This window comes from Abramis brama (assembly GCF_963993115.1).
Source record: "Abramis brama genome assembly, chromosome: 3".
In the NCBI taxonomy this organism is placed as follows: Eukaryota; Metazoa; Chordata; class Actinopteri; order Cypriniformes; family Leuciscidae; genus Abramis; species Abramis brama.
The window spans coordinates 42,132,643-42,159,882 of record NC_139965.1 but is presented as its reverse complement, the minus strand read 5'-3'; the positions used below and the strand labels follow the sequence as shown (position 1 = coordinate 42,159,882).

Here is a 27,240-nt window from a genome sequence, read left to right as displayed (position 1 = left end):
CTCGGGAAATCAACACAAAAGCGCTGCTCTCATCGGAAGGGGGAAATGATAAAGTTTTTTTTTTAGTTTTTTTTAGTCATTCGGAGGTTTTGTAATACGAATTGTTTAAGCTTCACTGCTTCGAAGTTTTTGCATTGTTTACATACAGATAAAGTTAGCAAGATTGAAAAGATTTACAATAGTAGCGGAAGCTTCTAATGGATATCACAATGCATTTCCCTGTTCCAGATCCATTGAAATGACGTGCACTTAGAGAGGAAATGAAAGACATAAATATTGCATTAACATTATAGAATTAGCTCACCTTTACTTGGTTTTATGGATGTGACATAGGTTGTCTAGAATAAGCTAACAATAAAAATTGGATTGGGCTCATCATAATCCTACTTCTAAAAGTAGGGTATTCAAATTATTAAAACATATATATATATATATATATATATATATATATATATATATATATATATATATATATATATATATATAATTTATTTATTTTAAACACAGATGAAATTATCATAGCAAAACAAATTTCTGTGTGCATTTTTCAACTTTGAAGTATTTTAAAATGCACTTTTCAAACTCCAAAAAAAGTAGTATATAGGCTACAAAAGTTTGATTTCTCTATTTTACAAATCATTAAAATCTACACACTTAAAGGCATTTTGAAAATAGTCAGCAAAAATCAGTTTTAATGTAACCTTCAAAAAGCAGAAAATCTAAAATCACCTGAGACATAAAAGTTGTTGAAGAAGGTGCACTCCTAAACTGTAATTGCCGTGTTTTTTTTCTTGACATATTGTATAAATGCATATGCCTAATACAGACCACTATTTGTTTCAGCTGTGTTGTATAGGTTATGTTGTAGGGGCACATTTGCTAATATAATATGCACAAAGCTTTCACCGAGTTATTGCTTACCCATGCATGCTTAATGTCTATCTGTTTTAGGCCTGACAGGGCACAAAGTGGGTCACAAAATTATCCACTAGTCTGTGTCATTACTCTCCATGGAACAAAACAGAGAGGAAGAGAGGGATTGAGTGAGTCCAGAGGAAGAGAAGGGATGAGAGGTCGTGAGAAAAAGTGAGGTCATCATTTGTGTGAAGCTGATACCAGGATCTGTGTTGAAACATGACTTAGGAATAACTAAAATAATAGTTTAATTAAGAATTTATTCGTAACATTGACTAGGTATTGAATGTATGTAATTACTGTAGGCTAGGATTCTTGTATTGTTGGTGCCACTGAAAATATATGAGGCTCACAACTTTAGTGAGACTTTATTTATGTATTTGTTTGTTTGTTTGTTTATTACCTTCCTCTAGTGAAGTGATTATTACTCTATGTATGCATGCTGTATGATGGAAGGGTTTTCATGGAACACTGCAGCTTTGGCCAGCAAATCAATACCGAACCAGAATCTAATCAAAACCATTAGAATGGACTAAAGTGCTGTCCATAAATAGTAAATAACTCTAAAATGCATATAAACATAAAATAACATCAACTTATTCAAAATATATATTTTTTTTCCCCCCAGTGCCGATCCTGCACTTCTGGGCAAAACTTTGTGAAGGGGCCCCTGTCATTCTTAAAACCCACAACATTTCCATAAAAGTAATAATTACAATGGTTTTCAGTATGCAAGGTACACTGGCAGTTTTATATAGGGGTGAATTCAGGTTGAATAGGACATTTTCTTCCCCATGTTATCTCAATGGCAAAAAGTGTCCCGACCTGAATTCACTCTTATAGAATTAAAACATCAAGGAAACAAACTGCAACCCGTTAAAACACGTAAAATTGGGGGTTGACAGCTAAAATTTTAAATTTTAAATTTTTTAAATTTTCTGTCAAATTTTCGTTGACAGCTAAATAAATGCTTTTTATTTTATTTTATTTTTTATAGTAATGCTCTGGCACCATCTAGCTGTCAGAAAAAATATAACACACCGAATTGGCTTTCTAAATGCTCGATTTACTAACGAAATTACAGCATGATAAATATATAAAAAGGCACGGTTGTTTCATCTCAAATTTGGGTCAAATATGGACAAACCCAACCGTTGGGTTACATTTTTCTAAATTAAATTAACCTAACTGTTGGGTTTGTCCGTTTACGTAAACATACGAAAATACACCAATAATTCTCTAAATGAGCTAATTTTAGACTAATGGGTATTGTTTTAAAAGTAGGCCCAGTCACATGACAGCTTGCACTGAACATGAATGTTTAATATAGGCTACAATAGTGAGGATTGGCTCTGATTTTTTCATTTCTCAGCAAAATAAAATAATTTGATAGCATCAAATTATGCTTTACTAACAGCAATAAATAATTCAGACTAAAGAGATTCTTTGAAATTATTGTTTGCCATGCATCTTGATGTAAATCTTACATTTTATTTCCAGAGTTCCCTGTGTTTACAGTAATCATATCATGATATCAGGCTGGAAGCCCAGAACCCAAAAGAAGTTGAGTATATACAGTGCACTACGATGCCAATACGGCAAGCCATTTTAGCTTAAATTGTACCCAGCGTTACTAGTCATAATTGCATTTTTACTAGTAAGAATTAAATTTGAGAGCTCTACAATTCAATTAGTAACAATTACAATTAGAGAGCTCTCTAATTCAATTATTAGTAACAATTCCAATTAGAGAGCAATTCAATTAGTAACAATTACAATTAGAGAGCTCTCTAATTCAATTATTAGTAACAATTCCAATTAGAGAGCAATTCAATTAGTAACAATTACAATTAGAGAGCTCTCTAATTAAATTCTTACTAGTAAAAAACGAATTAAAGATATGTATAACTGCAGAGCTCTGTAATTGAATTAAAGAGCTCTGCAATTGCATTCTTAAAGTAAGAATTGAATTAAAGATCTCTGCAATTGCAATCTTAGTAGTAACAATTCAATTGTAGAGCTCCGTAATGAAAAATTAATGGAAGTCAATGGAGACATATGACTAGTAAAAATTCATTTGCAGAGCTCTCTGATTGGAATTGTTACTAGTAAGAATTGAATTAGAGAGCTTTGTTATTGTAATTCTTACTAGTAATAATTGAATAAGAGAGCTCTCTAATTGTAATTGCTACTAGTAAGAATTGAATAAGAGAGCTCTCTAACTGAATTCTTACTAGTAAAAATGCAATTACGACGAGTAACGCTAGGCTACAATTTAAGCTAAAACGGCCATATATAGCTCTCGTGTCTTTCTTTAGAGCTGCATAACAGCGACCCCTGGCGTTGTCACATCCTAACAACGCAAAACAAGGACTTTTGTGTGTGCCAGAATGACTCGGGGAAAAAATACTTTATTTCTGAATATTTTAGTTAATATAAGTGAAATATTATAATAGCTTTATTTATTTGTTTGTTTGTTTGTTCATTATTATTATTACCAGGCCTAAACACTGTGTAGCTGTGTATTTACTGAATGAGTGATTGCACTGTGAGAATGCACTGTGATTCGGCCTGTGTTCTCTTATTATATATTCTTCTCTTTACTTTTAAAAGTGCAGAATACATTTGTAATAATGTTTATTTCTTACTTTTTATTATATTCATTTCTTTCTGTTTATGATTTTTTTAAAGAATAATATTTTGATGTAAAGTAGGCCTACTTTGAATTACCATTGTGTGTTAAATGTGCTATATAAATAAATATAAATTGTCTTGCCTTGCCTTACAATACTGTCTCTGTCTGGCAACATATCCTGTTGTTTACCACTGTCTGAAAATCCCAAAAGTATCACACTCCTCCAGGTATACACCTTTAGAAACCTCTTTCCTTGACTTTCACATTCACAGAGCACGCAGTTGCAGTGCGCCTTTAAGCAGCAGCGCTTCTCTGATTGGTTGGATGTGGTCACATGAGCACTTCCTCCTCCAAAGGGGCAGTGTTCTGCTGCTGTTGAGTTTAGTAGCTCTTGCCTTTGGAGGTTACAGGACAAGACTGTAAGACATTAATGTTATTTCATTGCAGTACTATTCAAACTAATGCTATGAAGATAAATCGTCATTCACTTTTAAAACATTTTCTTTACTGTTTATGAGTGGTTAAATGACATAGACGTTAAATAGCGTGCAAGAACAGTAATAAATGGTCGGTTGTAACGTTAACGTTACTTACGTTTGTTTTGATATTGAGCTCAGATATCTATATCTGTATGTTTTTTGCAACAATCTCTACTTATATTTTCCATGTTACTCTTTTAACCCATCGCAAACAGTGTATAAATATCCCAAAAAACGTGTTGTTGTTGTGTTTGATCTAGTGAGAGTGTTGTAACAGACATTGAACTTTGTATTGAGTTGACCTGATATAACTAACTTAGATCACAAATGCTGCACATGATAAATAGAGTTAGTTTGTGAAATTAAGTATTGTAAATGAATGCAATGAAATGAAATAATTTACAGTTCTGGGTATCCAGAAGGTGTAGCATAAGAATAATATGCTGACATATTGATTACTGAGGCAAAGAAAATCATCCTTAAGAAAATCATCATCTTAGAAATATGTTGTGGACATTGTTGAGTTGATTATGTTTGTCTTTTTGAGTTTCAGGACATGAGTGTGCCAGCCATCACAGACGCTAAATGCGTTTTGGAAGAGAAAATGGATGAGGGCATCCCAGACCTTCCCAGTGGTCCACTGGACATCTACAGGAAGAGAGCATCCTTCAGCTGGAAGGACATGATGCGGTTTCTGGAGGGGGATGAAATCATTGCATTCAAGGTACAGTAAGATGATTATGTTTTGCTCATCCTTTTATTTTATTTTTTGTCCAAGAAAAGTACACATTTAGTGACTAAGATTGCTTTTATACCATTGTTACCATATTTACAGTACAGGTCAAAAGTTTGGAAACATTACTATTTTTAATGTTTTTGAAAGAAGTTTCTAAAATACAAAAATACAGAAAAAAATGTAATATTGTGATATATTATTACAATTTAAAATAATTGGTTTTCAATTTATTATACTTTAAATTATCATTTATTTCTGGGATGCAAAGCTGAATTTTCAGGATCATTACTCCAGTCTATCACATGATCCTTTAGAAATCATTCTAATATGATGATTCATTATCAAAGTTGGAATAAATTCTGCTGCTTAATATTTTTTTTATATTTTTAAAAAATAAAAATAAAAAAAAGAAGCAAATTTTTTAAAAATAGAAATCTTTTGTAACAACAATATACACTACTGGTCAGTAATTTGGGGTCAGTAATTTTTTTCTTTCTTTTTTTGAAATAAATCAATACTTTTATTCAGCAAGGATGTGTTAAATTGATAAAAAGTGATAGTAAAGAAGATTTATATTATTAGAAAATATTTTTTTTATTTTGAATAAATTCAGTTCTTTTTAACCTTTTGTTCATCAAATAAATTAGGCAGCAGAACTGTTTCCAACACTCATAATAAATCAGAATATTAGAATGATTTCTAAAGGATCATGTGATAGACTGGATGTCACATGTGACACTGAAGACTGGAGTAATGATGCTGAAAATTCAGCTTTGCATCACAGGAATAAATTATTTTTTAAAGTATATTCAAATAGAAAACTATTATTTTAAGTTGTAATAATATTTCACAATATTACTGGGGGGTTTTTTCTGTATTTTTGATCAAACAGCCTTGATAAGCATTAGAGACTTCTTTCAAAAATATTAAAAAAAAAACCGTAATGTTTCCAAACTTTTGACCTGTACTGTATGTTGCATACCAAGTCCTGATTTTCATAATGTTCCAAAGATCCTCTTTTAAACAGCAATTATACACAATATAAAGTGGGAAGCTGTCAACTTTATAAATAAAAAGTAGAAGTTCATCACATATCTGTCCTAACAACCCTATGGATTTAGTGCGCTTAGTCCAAATCATAAAAACAATTTTTTTTTGGATTGAGCTGAATTTCACATGAGCGATTCCTCCTTTTGACCAGTCTGAGAATGTCCACAGTAGTGATGGGCGCTTTCGAAACACTGCTTCATGTAGCTTTGAAACATTTACAAATATTTTGTTAAGAATCAGTGCTTTGGAGCCCATTTCAAACTCACCACAAGTCATTATTTCAGCAAATAAGTCTTTGTTACGTCATACTGTTTCGAACCTTTCGAGCATTTCACAATTCGAACAGTTCGCTGCTAGATGTCAGTGATCGAGTGAACACATAAACAAATGTCTAATAGTTTTAACTGATATCATGCCAGTTTTATAATGTGGGTTAATTTAAAAAAAAAAATTTATGTAATGTAATGAATTTACATACTTTAATTTACAATATTGAATTGCTTAAAAAGGCCTGCCTAATGACACACAAAATAAGCACTACACATTAATAAAAGAACAGTTATATTTGTAGATTACATTTAATTGATTACACTTTCATGAAAACATTTGGTTTGTAAAAGCTGTAATTCTAAATGTTTTGGCTGAGTTTTCTTTGCGTTTATAGTGTTTTGACCAGCAGGCGCTGCCAACCTGTGACGTTTTGAGCTCTTCATTTTGCTAAACAGTTGGTTCAGTCGAAGCATGGTTTCGAAAAGCTTTATTTCTCCCATCTCTAGTCGATAGTCATTTCTTTCTGCTTCTCTCTCTCTGAGCAGCAGCACGTGTTCAGAACACTGGAGAGTGACCCGCTCTTTGCCCGGCAGCCTGGTGAGGACGTCCCAGTGGAGCAGAAGCGAGAGCTCACCTTCCGCCGCTGTAAACAGCTATTTAAGTATGACTTTGTAACACGTGATGATGCCATGCAGAATCCCTGGAAGATGACCATCTTCAATGACTGCGTGGGAATGTATGACTGGTCTTTGGGAGCCAAGTACTTCCTTAACAAAGCGGTGAGCCCATTTCACCAAATGCCCTCCAAAAACCCCCAAAGCTTAAAGTCGGCTTGAAACGGAAGTTGCAAGTGTCTTTTCTTCCCTATTGTTATTTATATCTAAGTGAAATGGCTTCTGGAATGAGAAAAAAATTTATGGTAACACACTGCCCTCCCCGGAATAGTTTGTAATCCTTACAAAATACGAATGACCCCATATAAAGCTCACACAGAAGTGATTGCTTGATACTCATATTTTGCATTTTTTGTGGATAATTGCGTTCTCTTTATCATGCATTATTGTTTATTATTATTTGTGATGATTATTTCTTTAAAAAAAACCTTTTAAACATAAACCCTTTGTTTTCAAACATATTAGATGTTTGGAGCCACAGTGGCAAACACAGGATCTCAGAGGCACCTGAAGTTTGTGAAGGACATTGAGCAAATGACGGTAAATGATTATTATTATTATTTTATTTTTAATGCAGCACATATAAAACCATATCAGCCATAAAATATTTGTTGACTGAAAGCTTCAGTGTGCTGAGTAAATGTGCACTATATCTTGATTGCATTCAGAGCAAATATGGATGGCTTGGCTTAATGATTGTCACTACTTTACAATTCACTATTTAAGGGAAAATGCTGTTTTAATATTTGCTTTTAAAGATCAACGTAAGATTATTATTTGCTTTTATAGATTATCATATTTTGGCTGCTCAAAGTATTATAGTATGATTTTATGATGACTATGACTGTCTCACATGTAATTATTCACCTTCCATTTAACTAGAACATTTTGAAACACAAGCTCAGTTAGCCATAAACAGGAAGTTCCAAGGTGCTGCGTATTTCTGCATGTGCGTGCGTGCGTGTGTGTGTGTGTGCGTGTAAAAACTAGCGAGTTACCTTTGACATTTTTCATGGAAACCCACATGAGCCACTGACTGCAAATTAATATTGTGTCTCTCTGTTTAGACATTTGGATGCTTTTCATTGACAGAGCTGAGCCATGGCAGCAACACAAGAGCCATGAGGACAACAGCCAGATATGACCCCAGCACTCAGGTACTCTACTACCAGATGCGATGGTGTGAACAGTCCATTACCTGTAACCATATAGATATAACAGAAGTCTCAATACATTGCATTAATTTAACATATCACTGAAAAGCACATTGCTTATAACTTTTTTTTTTAAATGAGATTAAACAAATATGCCCATACAAATCATAACTGGACATCGACTGTTGATTTATTAATCTTGGTAAATGTTGATTTAATAATAAGTAATAAATATTAAACTAATAAATATAATAAAAACAATATAAGTAAGTTACCAATGGCATAATAATGAATGCTATTCTTAAATAGTATTGGATGGATAATAAATGCTATGTGTGTATAGCATTAATGTAATAAATGTATTAGTTACCAACATAAATATTTAATTCACATTATCTGAATAATTCAATTCACAATCTGACAATATGGAGCCTTTTAAAAAATATATCTCTGACTACTATGACTCTCTTAGGCTACGTTCACACTGCAATCTTTAGTGCTCAATTCTGATTTATTGCTCAGCTCCGATTTTTTTTAAAGCTGTTCACATTGTTGTTTTAAATGTGGCCAATATCAGATTCCAGTGTAAACAGATCACTGTGTGAACAGATGACCCGATAAACGATTAAAAGACGTCACGCAGCACACTGTCATACAGAAGTAAACACAGAGGACATTAAAGTAAGTGATTACTCGTTGATTTATAGTGTGATCTGACACCGAAGCCAGCGAATTTATGCGCAGGCAATATAAAAAAAACGAAGACGAGGATACGAAAAAAGAGAGCAGAGTTTTAAAACATTTATGATACGAGCCCTCGTGTTTTGCTTCTGTATAGAGCTGTCACTGTAATACGTGTGAGTTCTGGCACATCACTGTCCTTCCCCTCTGCAACTGTCTTGATAACTTTGTGTATGTAAAATCGTTGAGTCCCACCATGAGTTGTGACGAATGTTGCTCTAGAGTGACTTTGACGTAAAAGTTGCATGAACTCTGAAATGATGGTTCAGAATGAGGTCACATTGCAAAACATCTGACCTGTATCGGATTTAGTACCACATATGGAAGTGGCACAAATCGGAATCGATTGTGCTGTTCACACTGTCATGAGGAAAAACAGATCTGAGTCACATGTGAGCAACAACAAAAAAAACGGATTCGTGCCACATCTACCAGCAGTCTGAACGTAGCCTTATAACTCAATCCACCTTTCTTTCATGATTCTTTGACCTGGTTTTTACAATTGTTTTCCTTCTGTTTATTATGCCTGATGGTCCTACAGCAGCTAATGTATGTTGTTTTAAAATCCGCAGGAGTTTGTGATAAACTCTCCAGACTTTGAAGCAGCAAAGTTCTGGGTAGGGAACTTGGGAAAGACAGCCACTCATTCAGTCGTATTTGCACAGCTTTACACCCCTGATGGACAATGTCACGGCCTTCACTCTTTTGTAGTCCAAGTATGTGTGAAAGTACATTTTCAGTTCATTTTCTTGTCTTGTTAGAGCAGCTGTGACTAAAGCAGTTTTAATGCCATTTAATTCAATAGGTCAGGGACCCAAAGACCTTGCTGGCAATGCCAGGAGTGATGGTTGGGGATATGGGAAAGAAACTGGGTCAGAACGGTCTGGATAATGGGTGAGTTTAATGCTGGACTGTGGACTGATGAGATGTTGTGATTACAGTGTTTGGTCATTAGAGGGCGGTAAAAGAAAATCATAAATGGATATTTCCATCTGACTCGGAGTCTCACTTCATCTCTGTAATATATCCCTATGCCCAGTGTCCATATAATGGAAAAGTTGTTCCTCATTATACTTTTCAGTGAAATCATTTTAAAAAACCCTTATTTTGATGTGCATAATAAATAATTGATTTTGTTTTTGTCAGTTTTGCAGTGTTTCACAATCTGAGGATACCTCGGGAAAACTTGCTTAACAAAACAGGAGATGTTACGCCTGATGGGCGCTACGTTTCACCTTTTAAAGTAAGCAATATTATATAATTGCCTAATAATAGTTACATAAAGCTCAATGTTTTATTGCAGTTACACTGTAGAAATTATTATCTGTATTATCTCTTTGCAATTAAGACTATATACATAAACATTAGTAATAGCAAAAGAACAGCATTTATTAATTGTTTGTTGATTTTCAGTAAAAATAACTAATCATGAACAATAGTATATTTTAATTTCTCACTATCTTTCTTTCTTTCTTTCTTGTATTTATATAGCACAATTCATTGCAACTGCAGTTGCACCAAAACTCTGGATTTTTTATCCAGAGATAAAAAATATAAATAAATACATAGACAACACAAAAACAACATAGAACAGCAACAGAGAATTTTGACTCAACGCCTAGAGGAATTAAAAGCCTGAGTTAATGGATGAGTTTTTAACAATGTTTTAAAACTGGAAATAGTCTGAGCCAATCTGATGTGAACGGGTAACAGATTCCAAAGTTTCGGGGCAGCGATCGAGAAAGCACAGTCGCCCCTATGTTTTAATCTAGATCTTGGAATCATTAAAAGAGACTGATCGGAAGACCGCAGGGATCTCTTTGATGTATACACTAGCCTAGATTAATAAATGCTGTAAAAATGATGGTAACACTTTACAATAAGGTTTCATTTGTTAACATTAGTTAACTACATTTGTTAACATGAACTAACAATACATAATTTTTTTATCTTTATTAATGGTAATCTCAACATTTACTAATACATTTTTAGGATCAAAAGTTGTATCTATTAACATTAGTTAATGCACTGTGAACTAAAATGAACATTAACAAAAGTTAATAAATGCTGTAAAACTATATTGCTCCTTGTTAGATCATGTTAGTTAATGCATGAACTAATATTAACAAATGAGACCTTATTGTGAAGTGTTACCAAAATTATTGTTTATTGTTAGCCCATGATATCTAATGCATTGGCTAATGTTAATGTATTGAACCTTATTGTAAATTGCTACTAATTATTCTTTAACACACCTTTAAAATAAATAAATACATTATATATATATATAATATAGGTTATGTGCAATGCAACAGTATTTTATTGATGTACATGGGAAATAATAGAGCCATTTTAGAGCGTATCCGTGTAGACATCTTGCGGGCTATAAACCCTTTGGTCGCTCTGCAGTGAGAGAACGCAGTGGTGCAGTGTCTGTTATTCCAGCTGCTGTGCTGTGCTATGCAAGATGTGCAAGAAGGAATCCCTATGCTTTCATTTCAAACAAACAGGGAGTTTTTAATCACAGGAAAAGTCAGGCCGTCAGCCAATGGTACTGACAGAAAGACATAAAGGGTTTTTTCTGAAAACAAACAGAGGCGAGAGGTTGAGGATGAATGAATGAGATTTCGTTTGCCCTTCTTTTTCCTCACATTCTTTTTCCTCACATTCTTTTATTCTGTGGTTTGGTTTGTGTCTTTCCATCCTGTCTTTTTCCTTACCGTACACGTTCACAGGACCCCAATAAGCGGTTTGGGGCGTCTTTAGGGGCTCTGTCAGGAGGCAGGGTGGGCATTACGAGGATGGCACTGGTCAATCTGAAGCTGGCGGTGACTGTGGCTGTGCGATTCTCCGCCACACGCAGACAGTTCGGGCCCAAAGAGGATGAGGAGATTCCGGTGCTGGAATATCAGCTACAGGTACAGAATACTGACACACTCCAGTGGAAACATTTCAGGAGTTCTTCACTACATCTGTGGATAAGTCATAATTATTTTGTTGCATCTGCCTTTGTTTAGTCATGATCTGCCTTTAATTTATCATTAACTAAAAAAAAGAAAATTTTTATTAAATGCTTTTAAATGAAAGCTAAATTTCAAATGTAACTGAAAAGTAATGTAATTTAATTAGCATAAATAAACAAAAATCCAGTGTGAGCATATGTATCAGTTTTAGTATTTGTCATCTGCATATATAATGGTAACACTTTGTTTATGTACTTGTATACTCACAAATTTCTCGTATTTCAGTGTAACTGCATGTACTGTAAATAAAGTGACTGTAAATAAATTAACTTTAAAATATTTTTTTTTATATATATATATATATAGAGAGAGAGAGAGAGATGAGAGAGATTTACTTACATATAGATATATACATACAGTAGATATTTAATCTCTCACACACACACACACACACATTATATATTTATCAAAATTCATACTTATTAAATTCACTAAATGGCCAAAAGTGAAACTGGCATATTGGAAACATTTAAAAATGTGCTAAACATTTAATATGCCTTTGTAGGGATATGACCAGCAGTAATCTTTTTGGAGAGTGTTTTCTTACACTTCTCACTCGCATTCATTTGTAGTTCTTGGATCAAACTCACTGCTTTTAAGCTATTTGTCTTTTGACCCATCCTGTTCATGTGCTCCATCCTGTTTCAGCAATGGCGTCTTATCCCATTTCTGGCTGCCGTGTACGCGCTGGAGCACTTCACCAGATCCTTCTTAATGAACTTTGTCGAATTTCAAATTGGACTCCTAATGAAGGACAAAAGCGACAGACAGGTATAGATCATATGCTTTAAATATGCTGAAAATATGAGCATACAAAACATCTGAAATTCAGAAAGTCGTAATCTTCTATTATACCATGGTCTGGGTGAATACTCGATTCTGATTGGCTGCAGGGTGTCCGTTAAAAAGTGATAATGTACACCTAGGAAAGGCGTCCCGTCAATTTGCCTGATGACAGTTCTAAATGATTGCGTTGGCTCAAACTCACTGATCAACTGCTGCGGTCTGGTCGCTGTGGCCACGTTGCTTGGCAACGCCTGTATACGGGAGATATTAAATAGTGCGCTCGACTTAATAAATAAAAACCCTCACGATTTTTACTCTAAAACACATTAAAGTATTATTAATTGATTAAATATTTCTTTCTTTCGTAAGTAACCATGGTATAAGCGGGTTAATGCCCTTCGAGGTGTCCATTATCAGGTTTTAATGGCCTCCGCTGCGCGTCGGACGGTTCACGCCTCGCCGTCGTCCATTAAAACCTGATAATGGACACCTCGTCGTGCATTAACCCTTACGTATTTGATCACATATAGATTGTGTGTGTCACTCCTCAGGCTGAACTGGGCAGAGAGATCCATGCCATGTCATGCGCTAGTAAACCTCTGGGATCGTGGACAGCCCAGCGAGGCATTCAGGAATGTCGGGAGGCTTGTGGAGGACACGGCTACCTTGCCAGTAAGGAATCTTTAAAATCTTTAATGGAAATGTTTAATGGAAGCATAAACTACGGTGGCCCAGTAGTGCAGGACACAATGAAAATAAAAAAAAACAGCGCTACGGAATCAAGACATAACTCAATGGAAACAAGTCACAATGCAACTGAATTGTCACACCAAAATGGTAACAAGTCACAACACAATGAGAATATTATAGGTAATGGTCTAATATGATCCATATTTTGGACATTTGTTTTTACTGTATACAATTTTTTTTTCATAACCCCTTCAACTGCACTTATTGCTTTTTGAAATTTGCCAAGTTATTTATAACTATGTGAATTTAAAGTGTAATTTAAAAGGCCCAGTGCAGTAAAAGTATATAGTCCCCATTTGTGTGTGCGCACATAGGACCATTTCCGTTGTTCGTGGCGATTCCTTTGGGCTTGTTTCCATTGTGTTGTGGCTTGTTTCCATTGTGTTGATTCTGATTCTTGATTCTGCGATGTTGTTAATTTATGTTTGCTGTTTTTGTTGTGTCGTTATGTTGTGCACTACTGGGCCACTGTAATAAACACCACGTCAAATATCAAAAGAAGAACTTTTAGTTCAGCTTGTGTTTATCTGTTAATCTGATCATCTATCCGTGTGAAGTGAACCGGCTGGGAGACTTGCGCGACGACAATGACCCAAACTGCACCTATGAGGGAGACAACAACGTTCTCCTGCAGCAGACCAGCAACTATCTGCTCAGCTGGCTCCAGCACAAACAGGAAGGTCTCTACACACTACAGCTTTTTCTTTATAGTCCATCATGGTTTCTCAACAATTTCTCAATAGGAAGAAAAAATGACAGTTGTATAATGTTTGTTAACCATGACATCCAGATCATTCTTTGCATGCTGTTTTTTTAGAGTTATGCAGAATATAAAGAATTATTTTTATGTCTGATGTAGATTTGAAATGTCTCGCTTTTTCTGTTTCTTTTCCTCAATCAAGGTAAAGGAAGGATCGAATCCCCTCTTGAGACTGTGAACTTTTTAGAGGACATGAGCAGCATTCTGCAGAGCAAGTTCACAGTTGGCTCAGTGGAAGAGTGCATGAACTCAGCCGGTACGCAACATTAACACTACATTCTCCATAACAGGGACACATAAATGCACAACCACACGCACAAACCACATTACTAATCTAGCATTCACTTCACCTCAGGTACCTCTGTTCCTCTGGTGCTCTTTTTATTTATGTATTTATTTATTTTTCAGCTTAAACCGTATAACTTACATTTACACGTAATGTAACTTTTACCATTGAAACTTTGATTTGTGGATAATTTCAGCCTTGGGATTTTAAGTAGGACTGTTGGTCAATTAAAAAAAAAAATAATCGCACAGATTTCTGTAATTCAATCCTCATTAATAGCACGTAACTTTAAAATTTGTAATTATAAATATATTTCACACTGAATCTCCAAATTAATGTAAAAACAACAAAGACTAAGATAATATAAATTATTGATATTTTAAATGTTTGTTTAATGACTTTTTTAATGGCCTTATCACTGATAGCAATACTGATACTTATTAAATAAGTAATTATTTAGTATCATTTATTAACAATTACTGAAATGACTTTGATGTAATTTAATGCTAGCCTAAAGATGTGTGGAAAAGACTTTAGCAAAGCTACTTCAGGAATTGTATTGTGTTCATTATTTTCCACAGATAATATTAATTCCGGAAATTAACACATTATTTTTCTCAGACTTATTTTAAGGAAATTTAAGATTAAAATGTAAAGACGGATTAAGGTCATTGTAATATGTCCATACTATATTAAGATCTCTCCATATTTGGTATTGATCTTATCTCTTGAACCATATACACACTGTAAGCATGGTGTTGTTACGGTGTTCAAAACATTTTTGTGTTGATTCTATAAAATGTGCAATGCTCCAGTGCAGAATTTACTTTACACAACCTAAAATTGTAATACTTTTCTTTTGAAGCACTGGTATTTTCTTCAGGAACTGCAAATCTAGTTCAGTTCTGTTATTCAGCTAGAGAAGCATTAGTTTTGTTTAATAGAGTCATTTTTCATTCACTCTCAGAGGAAGCCAAATAAACAAGCTGAGCCTCATGTGTCGTTTTCATATCCCACTTTCATGGTGCTGGTTTTGTGTAATACAAGATGTTTGTGTGTACAGTGCTTTTTTTCGAGAGCACATTATCTAATACATAAATCGTCACACCTCCACCGCACACAGAGAGAATGTGAGAATCTGCGTCACGCTGTGTTTTTGTGTGGTTTACTGTTAAAAGTGCTCCTTGATGCTGCAGACGGCTCTAGTGGGAGAGTTTTACATCAACTGAGCTGCACATCTGTTAAACATCTGCTCTCTTTATTGACCTCATTCCTCAGCTGGTGACTCAAATCATTGTTGCCTGGTTACAAGGGTCAGAGGATCATCGTTTTAATTGGACGAGGACAGGGAGTGGACTGCTTGGGTTTTAACTGACTTTTGTCACCTATCGCATCATGTGACAAGCACCCAGGGAGTTTTTAAATGCTAGACCAGTTTTAATATTGTTACTCGCCCCAGCTGTTTTACATCAAAACTTTGAATACCCTCTTCTGTACCTATAACAGTCCATGTTTTCAATCAGTCCACTTCAGGCAAACTAAGTATAATTCACACAAGAAATAGTTCAACTTAACATTCTGTCATCATTTACACACTCTTATGTCGTTCCAAACCTGTATGACTACTTGAATCCTAGTATTAAGGTATAGGTATTATGCCTTGTAATGCACCTTTTAATGCATTGTAAGATCTCATGATTAATTGTAACCACAGTTGTAATACTTATATGTAAAATATACACTGATGTTAAAAACATTATGACCAGCCACAGGTGTAGTGACTGGTGAATATCATTGATCTTCTCCTAACAAGGCCACATTTTAAGGTCTGGTTAGATTAGATGGTAAGAAAACAATCAGTTCTCGTAAGCAAGATGTTGGATGCAGGAGAAATGGACAGGAATAAAGATCTGAGTGACTTTGACAAGGGCCAAATTGTTATGGCAAGGCGACTGGGTCAGAGTATCTCTGAAATGGAAAGGCTTGTGTGTTTCTCTCTGTCAGAAGTGGTGAAAATTTACCTACAGTGGTCTGAGGAGGGACAAATCACAAACCAGTGACAGAGTGTTGGGCGCCCAAGGCTCATTGATGCACGAGGGCAACAAAGGTTATCCCATCTTGTCCGAGCCAACAGAAGGTCTACTGTTGCTCAAGTCACTCAAAATTGTATTGATGGTTATGGGAGGAGTGTGTCACAGACCAGTCAGAGTGCCTATAATAACCCCTGTCCATCGTAGAAAGTGCCAACAATGGGAATGCAAACGTCAGATCTGGACCTTGGAGTAGTGGAAAAGGTTGTCTGTTTTTTGTTTACCTGGGGAAACAATGTTACTAGGAAGCAGTGTGGGATGATGACAGGCCTATGGAGGGAGTATGATGCTCTGGGTAATGTTTGCCTCGGAAACCCTGGGTCCGGCCATTCATGTGGACATAAATTTGACTTGTGCCACCTAAACATTGTTGTAGACCAGGTACACCCCTTCATGACAATGGTGTTTGCTGTTGGAAGTGGCCTCTTTCAGCTTAATAATGCACCTTGCCACACTGCAATTGTTCAGGAATGGTTTGAGGAACATGATGAAGAGTTGAAGGCCTGGCCTCCAAATTTGCAAGATCTCAATCCAATTGAGCATCTGTGGGATGTGATGGACCAACAAGTTCAATCTATGGTGGCTTCACCTCGCAACCTACAATAATTGAAGGATCTGCTGCTAATGTCACCTTCAGGGGTCTTGTAGAGTCCATGTCTCAGAGGGTCAGCTCTGTTTTGGCTGCACGTGGAGGACCAACAGCGTATTAGGCCGGTGGTCATAATGTTTTGGCTCATACGCGTTTTCTATTCATTGTTATATACTTTATATAATTGTCACGGAATGGTAAATAATGAAGCGAGGATTCATGTGCAGGAAAAAGAAGGATATTTAATAAGTAATCAAAAATAAAATAAAACTACAACAAAAACACCCTGTAGGGGGAAAACAAGACAGGCATCTGGTATAACTGGAAACATAAACCAATGAACCAGCACAGGACTGCAAACACAGGGAGACTAAATAGGGAAGCAAACAAAAGAGGGCAACGAGAAAGGCAGGTGGGGCAAATTAATCAGTAATCGGGTAACAAGATGGGAGGGGCTAGACAATTGACAGGAGAGCACATGGCACAAGGAAATACATGACAAGCCATGTGCTCACAACAAACCAGACTATACACAAACACATGACAAACCGGGAGTGTCAGAGCTCTGTCACCAAACCAAGAGACAAACCAGACAGAAATGACAGAACCCTGACAATAATCTATTCATTGTTACACCTTTATAAAGTATAATGAATTAAAACACATGAAGACAAACAATATTATAATGCATTTTAACTTGGGTTACAATTATTTCTTAAAAGATATAATGAATTACAATGTTCATTATGAATACATTGATAATGCATTATACATAAAGGCTTCAAGTAAAGTGTTATTGACTTCAGTTGTTCTGTGGAACACAAAATATGTTTAGATGAATGTCCTAAATGAGCTTTTTCATAGGGTTATTTTGAGGGATTATTTTGGCTAAACCCATAACTAAATGGGCTTAGAAAACAATCAAAGATTTTGATTTCATAAGTTATGAATATATATTTTTGCCCCCAATTTTTAAATGTTTTAGGCAATTTTATCTCTCTTCTTGTTGTTTTTGCCATTAAAAAAAGTCTCATTAACACTAGTAGAGACCATTTAAATCCATCTAAAAAAAACAATCAAGAACCAGTGTCGCTATATGCATAAATGCCATCATAAATATTTGCCTTAAAATATTTATCATACTCACTAATTTCTTCAGAACTTATTTGCTGGATCGGGTGTTGAAGATATTTGCTTAGAGTTTCATTCTCTGTGTGGTCTTGTTTCCCAACATTCTTTTCACAAACTTGTTCTCTTATTTAGAGAGGTTTGTTGGTTGTTTCCTGATTTATTAGTTCCTTTATAAGATGGGAAAGCAGTTTTCTGGTCTTGTTTTGTTGTTTATAAATCCAAAAGAATGTCATGGATGTCAGAGTTTGAACTGATTAGGTTAATGCAGTCTTGGTCAGTAGATCTGGATTTTTGCGTAGTTCATCAGTTCATGCTGTAACTATAGCATCAATGCACTTAAGTTCATCTCTCTATGGACCTAGAGGTCGGGTTACTTCTGCGTCATGTGTTCGAGAATTACGTCCAAACCTCAGCCATCCAAAACACGAGATTCTTTGTTCTTTAGTCACAGTCCCCACCCAGATACCTTATCCATGATTACATCTGTGCGTGACCCAAACCTCTCCAAAACAGACCCCTTCCAACAATAGCTCCAATATCTGTTTAATATATGTTCCGTTATCTTGTTTAGTGAACCTTTTTAGGACCCTTTCCACATAATTGTATTTCCCAGCTGCAGTTCATTACACTATTCAGTTTGTTTTAACTGTCATCATTAAACAATAAATCCACTGTCATATCAGTGATTCTGTCATATTTTTTTTATCTCTTACTCAATGTTTCACATTATCTTCCCATCTTTTTAATGTATCTTTTGGTATTCTGTCCTCAGTGCCTCTGGCAGCGTACAAGTGGCTGGTGTGTTTCTTACTGGGTGAGAGCCAGAGGAAGCTGTTTCATGAGAAATCCTCTGGACTGGGAGACTTTGAGGCGCGAAACAACAGCCAAGTATGTTTTAATCCTGACTTTAATAGCATCAGACTTTAAAATGACATGTATGTTTACTGGCAGCTCAGAGGGAGGTGAGGTATGCTATGGGTTTATAAAATGTACAATTACCCAGCGGCCTTATACTGTACCTCACTCTAAGTGTGTTAAGATGTTACATCTTATACCAGATATGGTTAATAACATCATAGAAAGTTATATTTTATACAGTGCAGGTCACTTGTACAGGTCTCTCTCTCTCTCTCTCTCATATTCTAATTTATATAATGAGCCAAAACACTATGAGCAGTCACAGGTGAAGTGAATATCATTGATCATCTCCTAACAAGGCCACATATTAAGGTCTGGTTAGATTAGATGGTAAGCAAACAATCAGTTCTCGTAAGAAAGATGTTGGATGCAGGAGAAATGGACAGGAATAAAGATCTGAGTGACTTTGACAAGGGCCAAATTGTTATGGCAAGGCGACTGGGTCAGAGTTTCTTTAATACAGCAAGGCAGTTTTCTTGTTTTGTCAGGTTTTAAAAAAAAACCTATGTATGCTGAGTTCATCTACTGTATGTAGGCCAGTCACATCATGTCAAAAACTGGGCCAATTTACCTGAACCATAGACACATGTGCTGTAAACACATGTGCTCAGTGTTTTCCTATTGTCTTAAAGTCCTTAAGCTTATTTGAAAGTAGACTTTTGACTGAAAGTTATAGTTATGCTATATAATATCCATTCAGGAATCATGTTTCACCATGTGGATTTAATGTTGTTATTCATGGGAGAATGATATGTTGTTTTTGATAATATATTTTAGTATCAGGCTTAATCATTGGGCAAGCGCACCCTGCGTTTCCCATTAATACCTTCTGTACAGTCCCGTCCCGTTTATGACTTATATCTAATATAAAACAGGCCTCTGGTTCTTCATACATGTCTTAAACACTGAACAGACACTTGGCTCAGACATATCCCTTACTTAATATCTGTTCCACTGAGCTACAAATCTACATCACACTGAGCATTTCAAAGGGCCGCTGTCTGACCTCTTGAAGGATTTAAACCCTTTCTGACATTCAGAATTCATTTAGATCCATATATGTGCTCCATGGGGTCAGAGTCACATGCAGGATGTGTGAAAGCTACTCGCATCACGTTTCTGATGATGTTAAAGTATCATGGTAGGACCAAATCAAGCATCAACACAGTAATGAAACACAGCCGTTACACCACACACACATACAGTGGCCAGATACTGACATTTACAATTTAAAAAATCTTTTGAATTTTTTATTTATGTAAAAATCTATGTAATTTTGGAGCAAGTACTGTCCAAAACCAGTCATAGATTTATTCATTAGATCCAGTTGTTTCTGGTTTAAATTGAGATCACTTCCTTTTATTTACTCGCTTATCCTCCGCCATTCTCAAGTCAAGGGTCCTATATGCTGACCAATAGCATATCTTGAAAACTAGAGCCAATCAACAATTTTAAGCCAAATTTTCGTTCTCAGTGACCCATAATTTTATTATCAAATAAATGCAGCATAAGTGACTTCTTTCAAAAACAAAATAGATTATTATTTAATAATGATTATCACTACACTCTCAGAAAAAAGGTACAAAAGCTGTCACTTGGGCAGTACCTTTTCAAAAGGTACACCTAAGTTACCTTAATAAATGTACCTTAAGTTACTGTACCAATATGCACCATTTAGGTACACAAGTGTACCTTTTGGAAATGTATTGCCCCAGTGACAGCTTTTGTACCTTTTTTTTTTTCCTGAGAGTGTACTTAATTATTCCAGTAGTCTATGTGCGTGTTATGAGGGTCTAGTCTAGCTAAAAACATGTAGGGCTACACAAGTAACTTTGTGGGCGGGTATTGGGCGCTGTTGCTATTATACCGGCGGGATAAATGACTCTTGCGCCCGACGCAAATCTAAAATGGGTTGGTCTGAAGTAACTTCATTATTCATAGGTGTGGTTTGGGCGTAACGTGAAATAAACCAATCAGAGCGCCATCTCACATTCCCTTTAAGAGCAGGCACGCTTGTTCCATGGCGGATGGCTATTATAATGGCGGATTTGCCAGGTGCACACCAGGAGCGGTTCACAGCCGAGGAGACCGACGTTCTCGTCAGGGCCGTAAAACACAGAGAAGTGACATTGGGGACGGGAGAAACCCACCCAAATTAGCTTCGGTTAAACAGGCGTATAATAATTTGGGTAAATGTGTAAGCTAGATTTATGCCTATTTTTTTCACATCTTCATGGACACAACAATGATTTCCCTCGTGTGTTAATATTGTTCTTTGTAATAATGTATGGTTTTCTAAAAATGAGAACTGCTGCGTCTGTGTGTAGATGAGAGAATCAAAGTGCATGCGCGTTGTGCACACGCTACATTGATTATGGCCAAGCATGCGCCCTTAAAATAGCATCTGAATAACATGCGCAACGCGCCACTGAGTTTAGACTAGGTTTTTCCTGGTCAGTGGCGGGATTGTTTTCTAAACCTGCAAAATATCACCAGGGAACGTTTGCGCCGGAACACGCCTCCTCTTTTCGCTGAACCGCCCCCGGGAGCGCAAATTCATTTCCTAATTTACCGACGTGCGTCTGTGGAGGGAAAAGTCCGCTGTGCGCGGGTGCAAAATAGGAATGATACATGCGTCGGTGTACAAAGTCAATTGCGCTGGGTGCAAGATAGGGCCCGTAGTCAGTTAAAGGCCATATGATATAATGAGTGGAGTTTGGACACTGTTCACCTTGACTTCATATGAGCTTTCTGACACATAAGAGAGTGAGTTTAACTTGAGCTTTTTGGAGGGACGAACAAGAATAGAAGGGAAACGGACAGAATGGGATCGAGCAGGTTACAGTAGGTGACCAATGATTAAATTGTCCTAAAACCTGCAGTGAGAGCAAGAGGAAAATTATTAAAACAGACGTCCCTCACACACATTACTGACCCAGCAACCACCAAACACAGAGAATCACTCAGTCTCTAGCAACCAGACACAAACACAAGCACGAGCTTAGGTCGTGAATCTTTTTTTTTTTTTTTTTTGAATTTGTTCCCTTATATAAACATCCTAATTAGTGTCTCGTCTGTGTGTCATGACCTGGCTTGTGATTATGTGGGTTGAACATTCAACTTCATTTACCCCTTGACTCCATAAACACTCATCTCTCTTTTTCCCCCTCTCTCTCTCTCTGTAGGTATATTACTGTCGCTCATTGGCTATTGCCTATATTGAGCACACAGTGCTGCAGCGTTTCCATGACCTGATAAAGGATGAACAGACTCCAGCTGCTCTCAGATCAGTGCTGGGGCGTCTCTGTGCTCTCTATGGCCTGTGGACTCTCACCAACCACATGGCCATCCTGTATCAAGGTAAACAGCATATTAAAATGATTTCTGAAGGATCATGTCACACTGAAGGCTGAAGAAATGGCTGCTGAATAATAATATTAATACTTGTAATAATATTTCACAATATGACTGATTTTACTGTATTTTTACAAGTCTTACCGACCCAAACACTTTGGATGGTATTGATGGTAGTGTAACCTTTTGAAGGTTTCTTGAGTTTGATTATGGTCTGATTGTGTTTATAGGAGGTTATTTTTTTGGTCGTCAGCCGGCTGACTTCATCCAGACAGCCATTCTCACGCTGTGTGGGCAGGTTAGTGTTGTGTTAGCTGTAGTTCAGATACAGACACCCTCACTAATAAGTGCATGACGATGCAAACATCGGGAAGGCTTTTAAATTGCACTCTCTCTGTGTTAGCTGAAGGATGATGCTGTGGCGTTGGTTGATGTGATCGCTCCTCCTGACTTCATCCTGAACTCGCCCATTGGCAAGGCAGATGGTGAGGTAAGAGAACACATACACAGGCACACATGTGCACATGAAGAACACTACTCACCAGCCCTCCACTGTGACTGTGGAATCACTTATACAGACAAATGTCTCCAAGAGCTGCAGAAGTGATCATCTGATTTACTGTGACTCCAAAAGGGATTTTTTCATCCATTTTTGCAGTCACTTTTAATCAACTGGCCACAAGGTGATTTTAAGTGGATGTACTGAATGAAGTCAGTTCCTTTAATTTCACACAGGTGTCCTAGCTGAGTAACTACAGGTGTTTTTATCTAAAAAAAAATTGTAATGTTTTATATGAAAAGTGTTTTTATAGTATCTTTGTTGAATAAATAGCGCTTACTATGTTGAATCTTAAGCAGTCTCATTAATTTTTGTTTGGTGGTGTTGGTGCAGAATTAGCTGTAAAAGAGTAACTGTCATTGACTTGCTACTGCTAGATACAGACATGCTGCTGTGAGCATCTAAGATATGCTGTAGCTGAATGAAGACATACATAAATGCTATAGCAGATCTAGGCAGGTGGAGCTGGGGGAGGTAGAGGGTTTCAGAGGATGACCCTACAGCTGAACCAGACTTTTTGAATGTTGAGCAAGCATTGGCAGCAAAGGACAATCAGCTTGCTCCATGCAGTAATGATGTGATTGCTTGCAGACTGCATGTAAAGACAGCATCGGCCTGCATCCTATAGAGTTTCAGGACTGAACCAGATATATACACACACACACACACACACACACATGAATATATATATATATATATATATATATATATATATATATATATATACAGACCCTTTCCAAAAAAATAGAATATCATGGAAAAGTTTATTTATTTCCATAATTCCATTCAAAACGTTAAACTTCCATAGATTATAGATTCAGGGCCCACAACTTGAACGATTTCAAGTATTTAGTTGTTTATTTGTACATCATTTGGGCTTCCAGCTCATAAAACCCACGAAAACAGGATTTCAGAAAATTTGAATATTACATGAAATCACAAAGTAATTACACAGTAATACCATGGTCATTGAATCAGGTTTTGGTTCTTTTGGCAGTGTGGGCAGGTGCAAATCCTGCTGGAAAATGAAGGAAGCATGAAGTGCTCTGAAAATGTCCTGGTAGACGGCTGCATTGACTCTGGATTTAATAAAGCACAGTGGACCAAAGTCCTCTTTTCTGATGAGAGCAAATTTTGCAACTCATTTGGAAACCAAGGTCCCAGAGTCTGGAGGAAGAATGGAGAGGCACACAGTCCAAGATGCTTGAAGTCCAGTGTGAAGTTTCCACAGTCTGTGTTGGTTTGGGGAGCCATGTCATCGGCTGGTGTTGGTCCACTGTGCTGTCCACTCAACGCAGCCGTCTACCAGGACATTTTCAGAGCACTTCATGCTTCCTTCAGCAGACAAGCTTTATGGAGATGCTGACTTCATTTTCCAGCAGGATTTGCACCTGTCCACACTGCCAAAAGAACCAAAACCTGGTTCAATGACCATGGTATCACTGTGTAATTACTGTGTGATTTCATGTAATATTCTAATTTTTTGAAATCCTGTTTTCGTGGGTTTTATGAGCTGGAAGCCCAAATTATGTACAAATAAACAACTAAATACTTGAAATTGTTTAAGTTGTGGGCCCTGAATCTATAATCTATGGAAGTTTAACGTTTTGAATGGAATTATGGAAATAAATAAACTTTTCCATGATATTCAAATTTTTTGGAAAGGGTCTGTAAATATATATATATATATATATATATATATATATATATATATACATACATACATACACGCATATAAATTAACAAATGACACTTGTTCCAAATGTTAAAGTATATGTTATTTTCACATTTAAAGACATTTAAAACATTTTAAAGGCCACTGTTATGACTGTATTCATGTGACTGTACATTTTTTTTTTTAATCATATTTATCAGTAGGCTACTGTTCATGTATTTACTAAACTTTCTATGGAAAAAATACATAATTATACCTTCAAACTTCAAAGTTGTTTACAGATTTGGAAATATAAAAAGGTGTTTTTTAAACAGAATAATTTCCCCTGCTAGTCTATTAAATAAGTTGAGACTGTGAGACTGACAGCTAGTGATGATGCAATATTTACTGGAAAATATTACAGCTTAATGCGTTACATAAGGGGGGTAAAGTTAACATCACCTAATAAAATCAACAATTATTAGAACTTTGGGTGGTGCATTTATTTCCACTTGTCTACAAACAAAAAAAAACAGTCCAGTTAATTAAAACAAACTGGAAAAGTTGGAGGGTTTTTCCATTGTGCAAGACACTGCCCTCAAGAGGGTTTAATTCATTATCCCTCAGAAACAAGATTATGACTAGACATTATGGTCACTGACTCATTCCTCCAGTCATATTCTCTCAGCACTTGTTTGGCAGGCCATTCATTTCGAAGTTTAAGAATCAACAGTGCCTTACTGAAACACTAGACAGAGCGGTCACATACACACCCCACTGACACACAGACCATTATACCGATTCCCCTGCTCAATGAGACACTTTTCATGTTTAATAGTTCGGGACATGCTTACTGGAAATGAACTCTTCACTCTGGCATTGAGTTCTTTTTTTTTTTTTTTTGATAAAAGGGAAGTATTTTTTTTATGAAAACTCTCCACATGCTTGTTTTCTGACTGTTATTGTCTTGTTACTGATAGTAAGTCGCATGGCTTGACCTTATTTTGGTCCAGCAATGCAAGTGTTTTTTGTAATCAATGACTTTGCAATTCAGTGTCTGTCTGTTTCTCGTGTTTCAGCTCTACAAAAATCTGTGGTCTACAGTCATGCAGGGTAAGAACGTCTTGGAACGGCCATCTTGGTGGGCTGAGTTTTGCTCTGACAAACCTGCAGTTGGATCTTTCCGAGCCAAACTGTAACTCCTCACGCCGGTCAGCTGTTTGGAAAACAGGATCGTTGCAGACATTCATCTGTTTGTCCTTAAAGCCAAACAGTTTAATGATGTTATAATACTGTCATACAGTTTTAATTGATAAAATCAGCCTTGATTAAGTTATGAGCTTATGGAAAAAGACAGGGAGGTTTAAAAAGTACAAGAAGAATCTCAACCATGTTGATCACTGTAAAATGATGAACAGATACACTAAAATTGACTAAGATCAGCCTAAAGTAATATGTGTGGTGTACTGTAAACATTAACAGGAGCACTCATAACACTTTCTAATTCATTGTGCCAACTCATTGGTTTGGTTTGACTCTATAAATATTAAAGGTTTGAGTTATTGGCTGTCAGACCTATTGTTTGAATGCACAAACAACTAAACAATAACAAAACCCTCAATAACAGTGTTCAGAGATGATTATTTTATTGATTGATTGATTATTTTACATAATGCCATTATGGATGATGAATGATTGTTTAATATATATATATATATATGTTATAATATGCAAGAATGTAATTATAATAAATTGTTACTTTTTATCAAAATAAATACTTTAAATGCTTTGAACTGGAGTCTTTTTATTTAGACATGAATGTGGTGCATCTGTACGGTATATTATCATATATTATCCCATGTTGAAGCATGAGACAGTGAAATAACACTGTAGTTTGACATCTTGAAAACCATATTAACTTTGAAACTGTTAATAATTGAGATGCCCGATTCAGATGGTTTTCCCCATTTAAAGATTATTGTGCTGGTCATTAGCACACTAAACTCAAGTGTTATTGTCATCTCATGGATTTGGGTGAAGATGGACTATTATTGTGTGCAAGTGCAGGTGAGGATCTATACTGCATGCATTCAACCTAAAGAGAGAGAGCTCATTATAACAAAGCTGTATACTTTACGAAAGAGTGATACTGGGGTACGCTCTTAAAAATAAAGGTTCCAAAAGTGGGTTTTTGCAGCAATGACATAGAAGAACCATTTTGGTTTCCCCTAAGAGCCTTTCAGTGATCAGTTCGAAAATGAAGTGTAAAAACATTATAATAATCTGACGAATGTTTTTCTACTATAAAGAACATTTTGTGCAATGGAAAGGTTCCAATCCACAAATCCGACTTGTGAACATCCGACCATGTTTGTTCATTTGGCCAGATGAGAACTGGCGAATCCAGTTTTTCCCGAGGGTTTTTTCTTAATTTCTCTCACCTGATCGAGTTTGGGTTCCTTTCAACTATCGCTTTTGGCTTGTTTAGTTGGGGTTCAAAAGACACTTCATATTCAGTAATACTATCACTATTGGTTACTGTCGGATGAGAACAAAGCTTTAACTGAATTGAGCTGGATGGTGACACTGTGAAGCTGCTTTATCGCTGAATCAAATTTGATCGACACTGAACTGGATTGAATCAACTGACTCGAGCTGAATAATGAAATTTCTGTCTTTTGCTGCT

General features: G+C 36.1%; 1 protein-coding gene across 2 annotated transcripts; it reads left to right on the top strand.

The window, feature by feature from the left end:
* Positions 1–3,894: 3,894 nt before the first annotated feature.
* acox3 (acyl-CoA oxidase 3, pristanoyl) lies at positions 3,895–26,343 on the top strand. 2 transcript variants are annotated; one of them, XM_084109029.1, is made up of 18 exons: positions 3,895–3,969; positions 4,577–4,753; positions 6,631–6,864; positions 7,225–7,299; positions 7,827–7,916; positions 9,227–9,370; positions 9,460–9,548; positions 9,801–9,897; positions 11,390–11,572; positions 12,326–12,448; positions 13,015–13,135; positions 13,771–13,893; positions 14,116–14,229; positions 18,842–18,957; positions 22,173–22,347; positions 22,572–22,639; positions 22,745–22,831; positions 25,634–26,343. In XM_084109029.1, exons 2-18 carry the CDS (start codon positions 4,586–4,588, stop codon positions 25,751–25,753), a joined length of 2,127 nt encoding a protein of 708 aa, XP_083965155.1. In that variant the 5' UTR covers positions 3,895–3,969; positions 4,577–4,585; the 3' UTR covers positions 25,754–26,343. The 2 variants fall into 2 exon arrangements, with proteins under 2 accessions (XP_083965155.1, XP_083965154.1); XM_084109028.1 differs by having other exon boundaries at positions 3,908–3,969; positions 4,583–4,753.
* The last annotated feature ends 897 nt before the right edge of the window (positions 26,344–27,240 follow it).

Coding starts and splice junctions, on each gene's coding strand:
- acox3 (XM_084109029.1), top strand. CDS start 4,586: ATGAGTGTGCCAGCCATCACAGACGCTAAATGCGTTTTGGAAGAGAAA. Junction 9,549..9,800: donor CAGAACGGTCTGGATAATGG/GTGAGTTTAATG, acceptor TGTTTTTGTCAG/TTTTGCAGTGTTTCACAATC. Junction 12,449..13,014: donor AGGACAAAAGCGACAGACAG/GTATAGATCATA, acceptor GTCACTCCTCAG/GCTGAACTGGGCAGAGAGAT.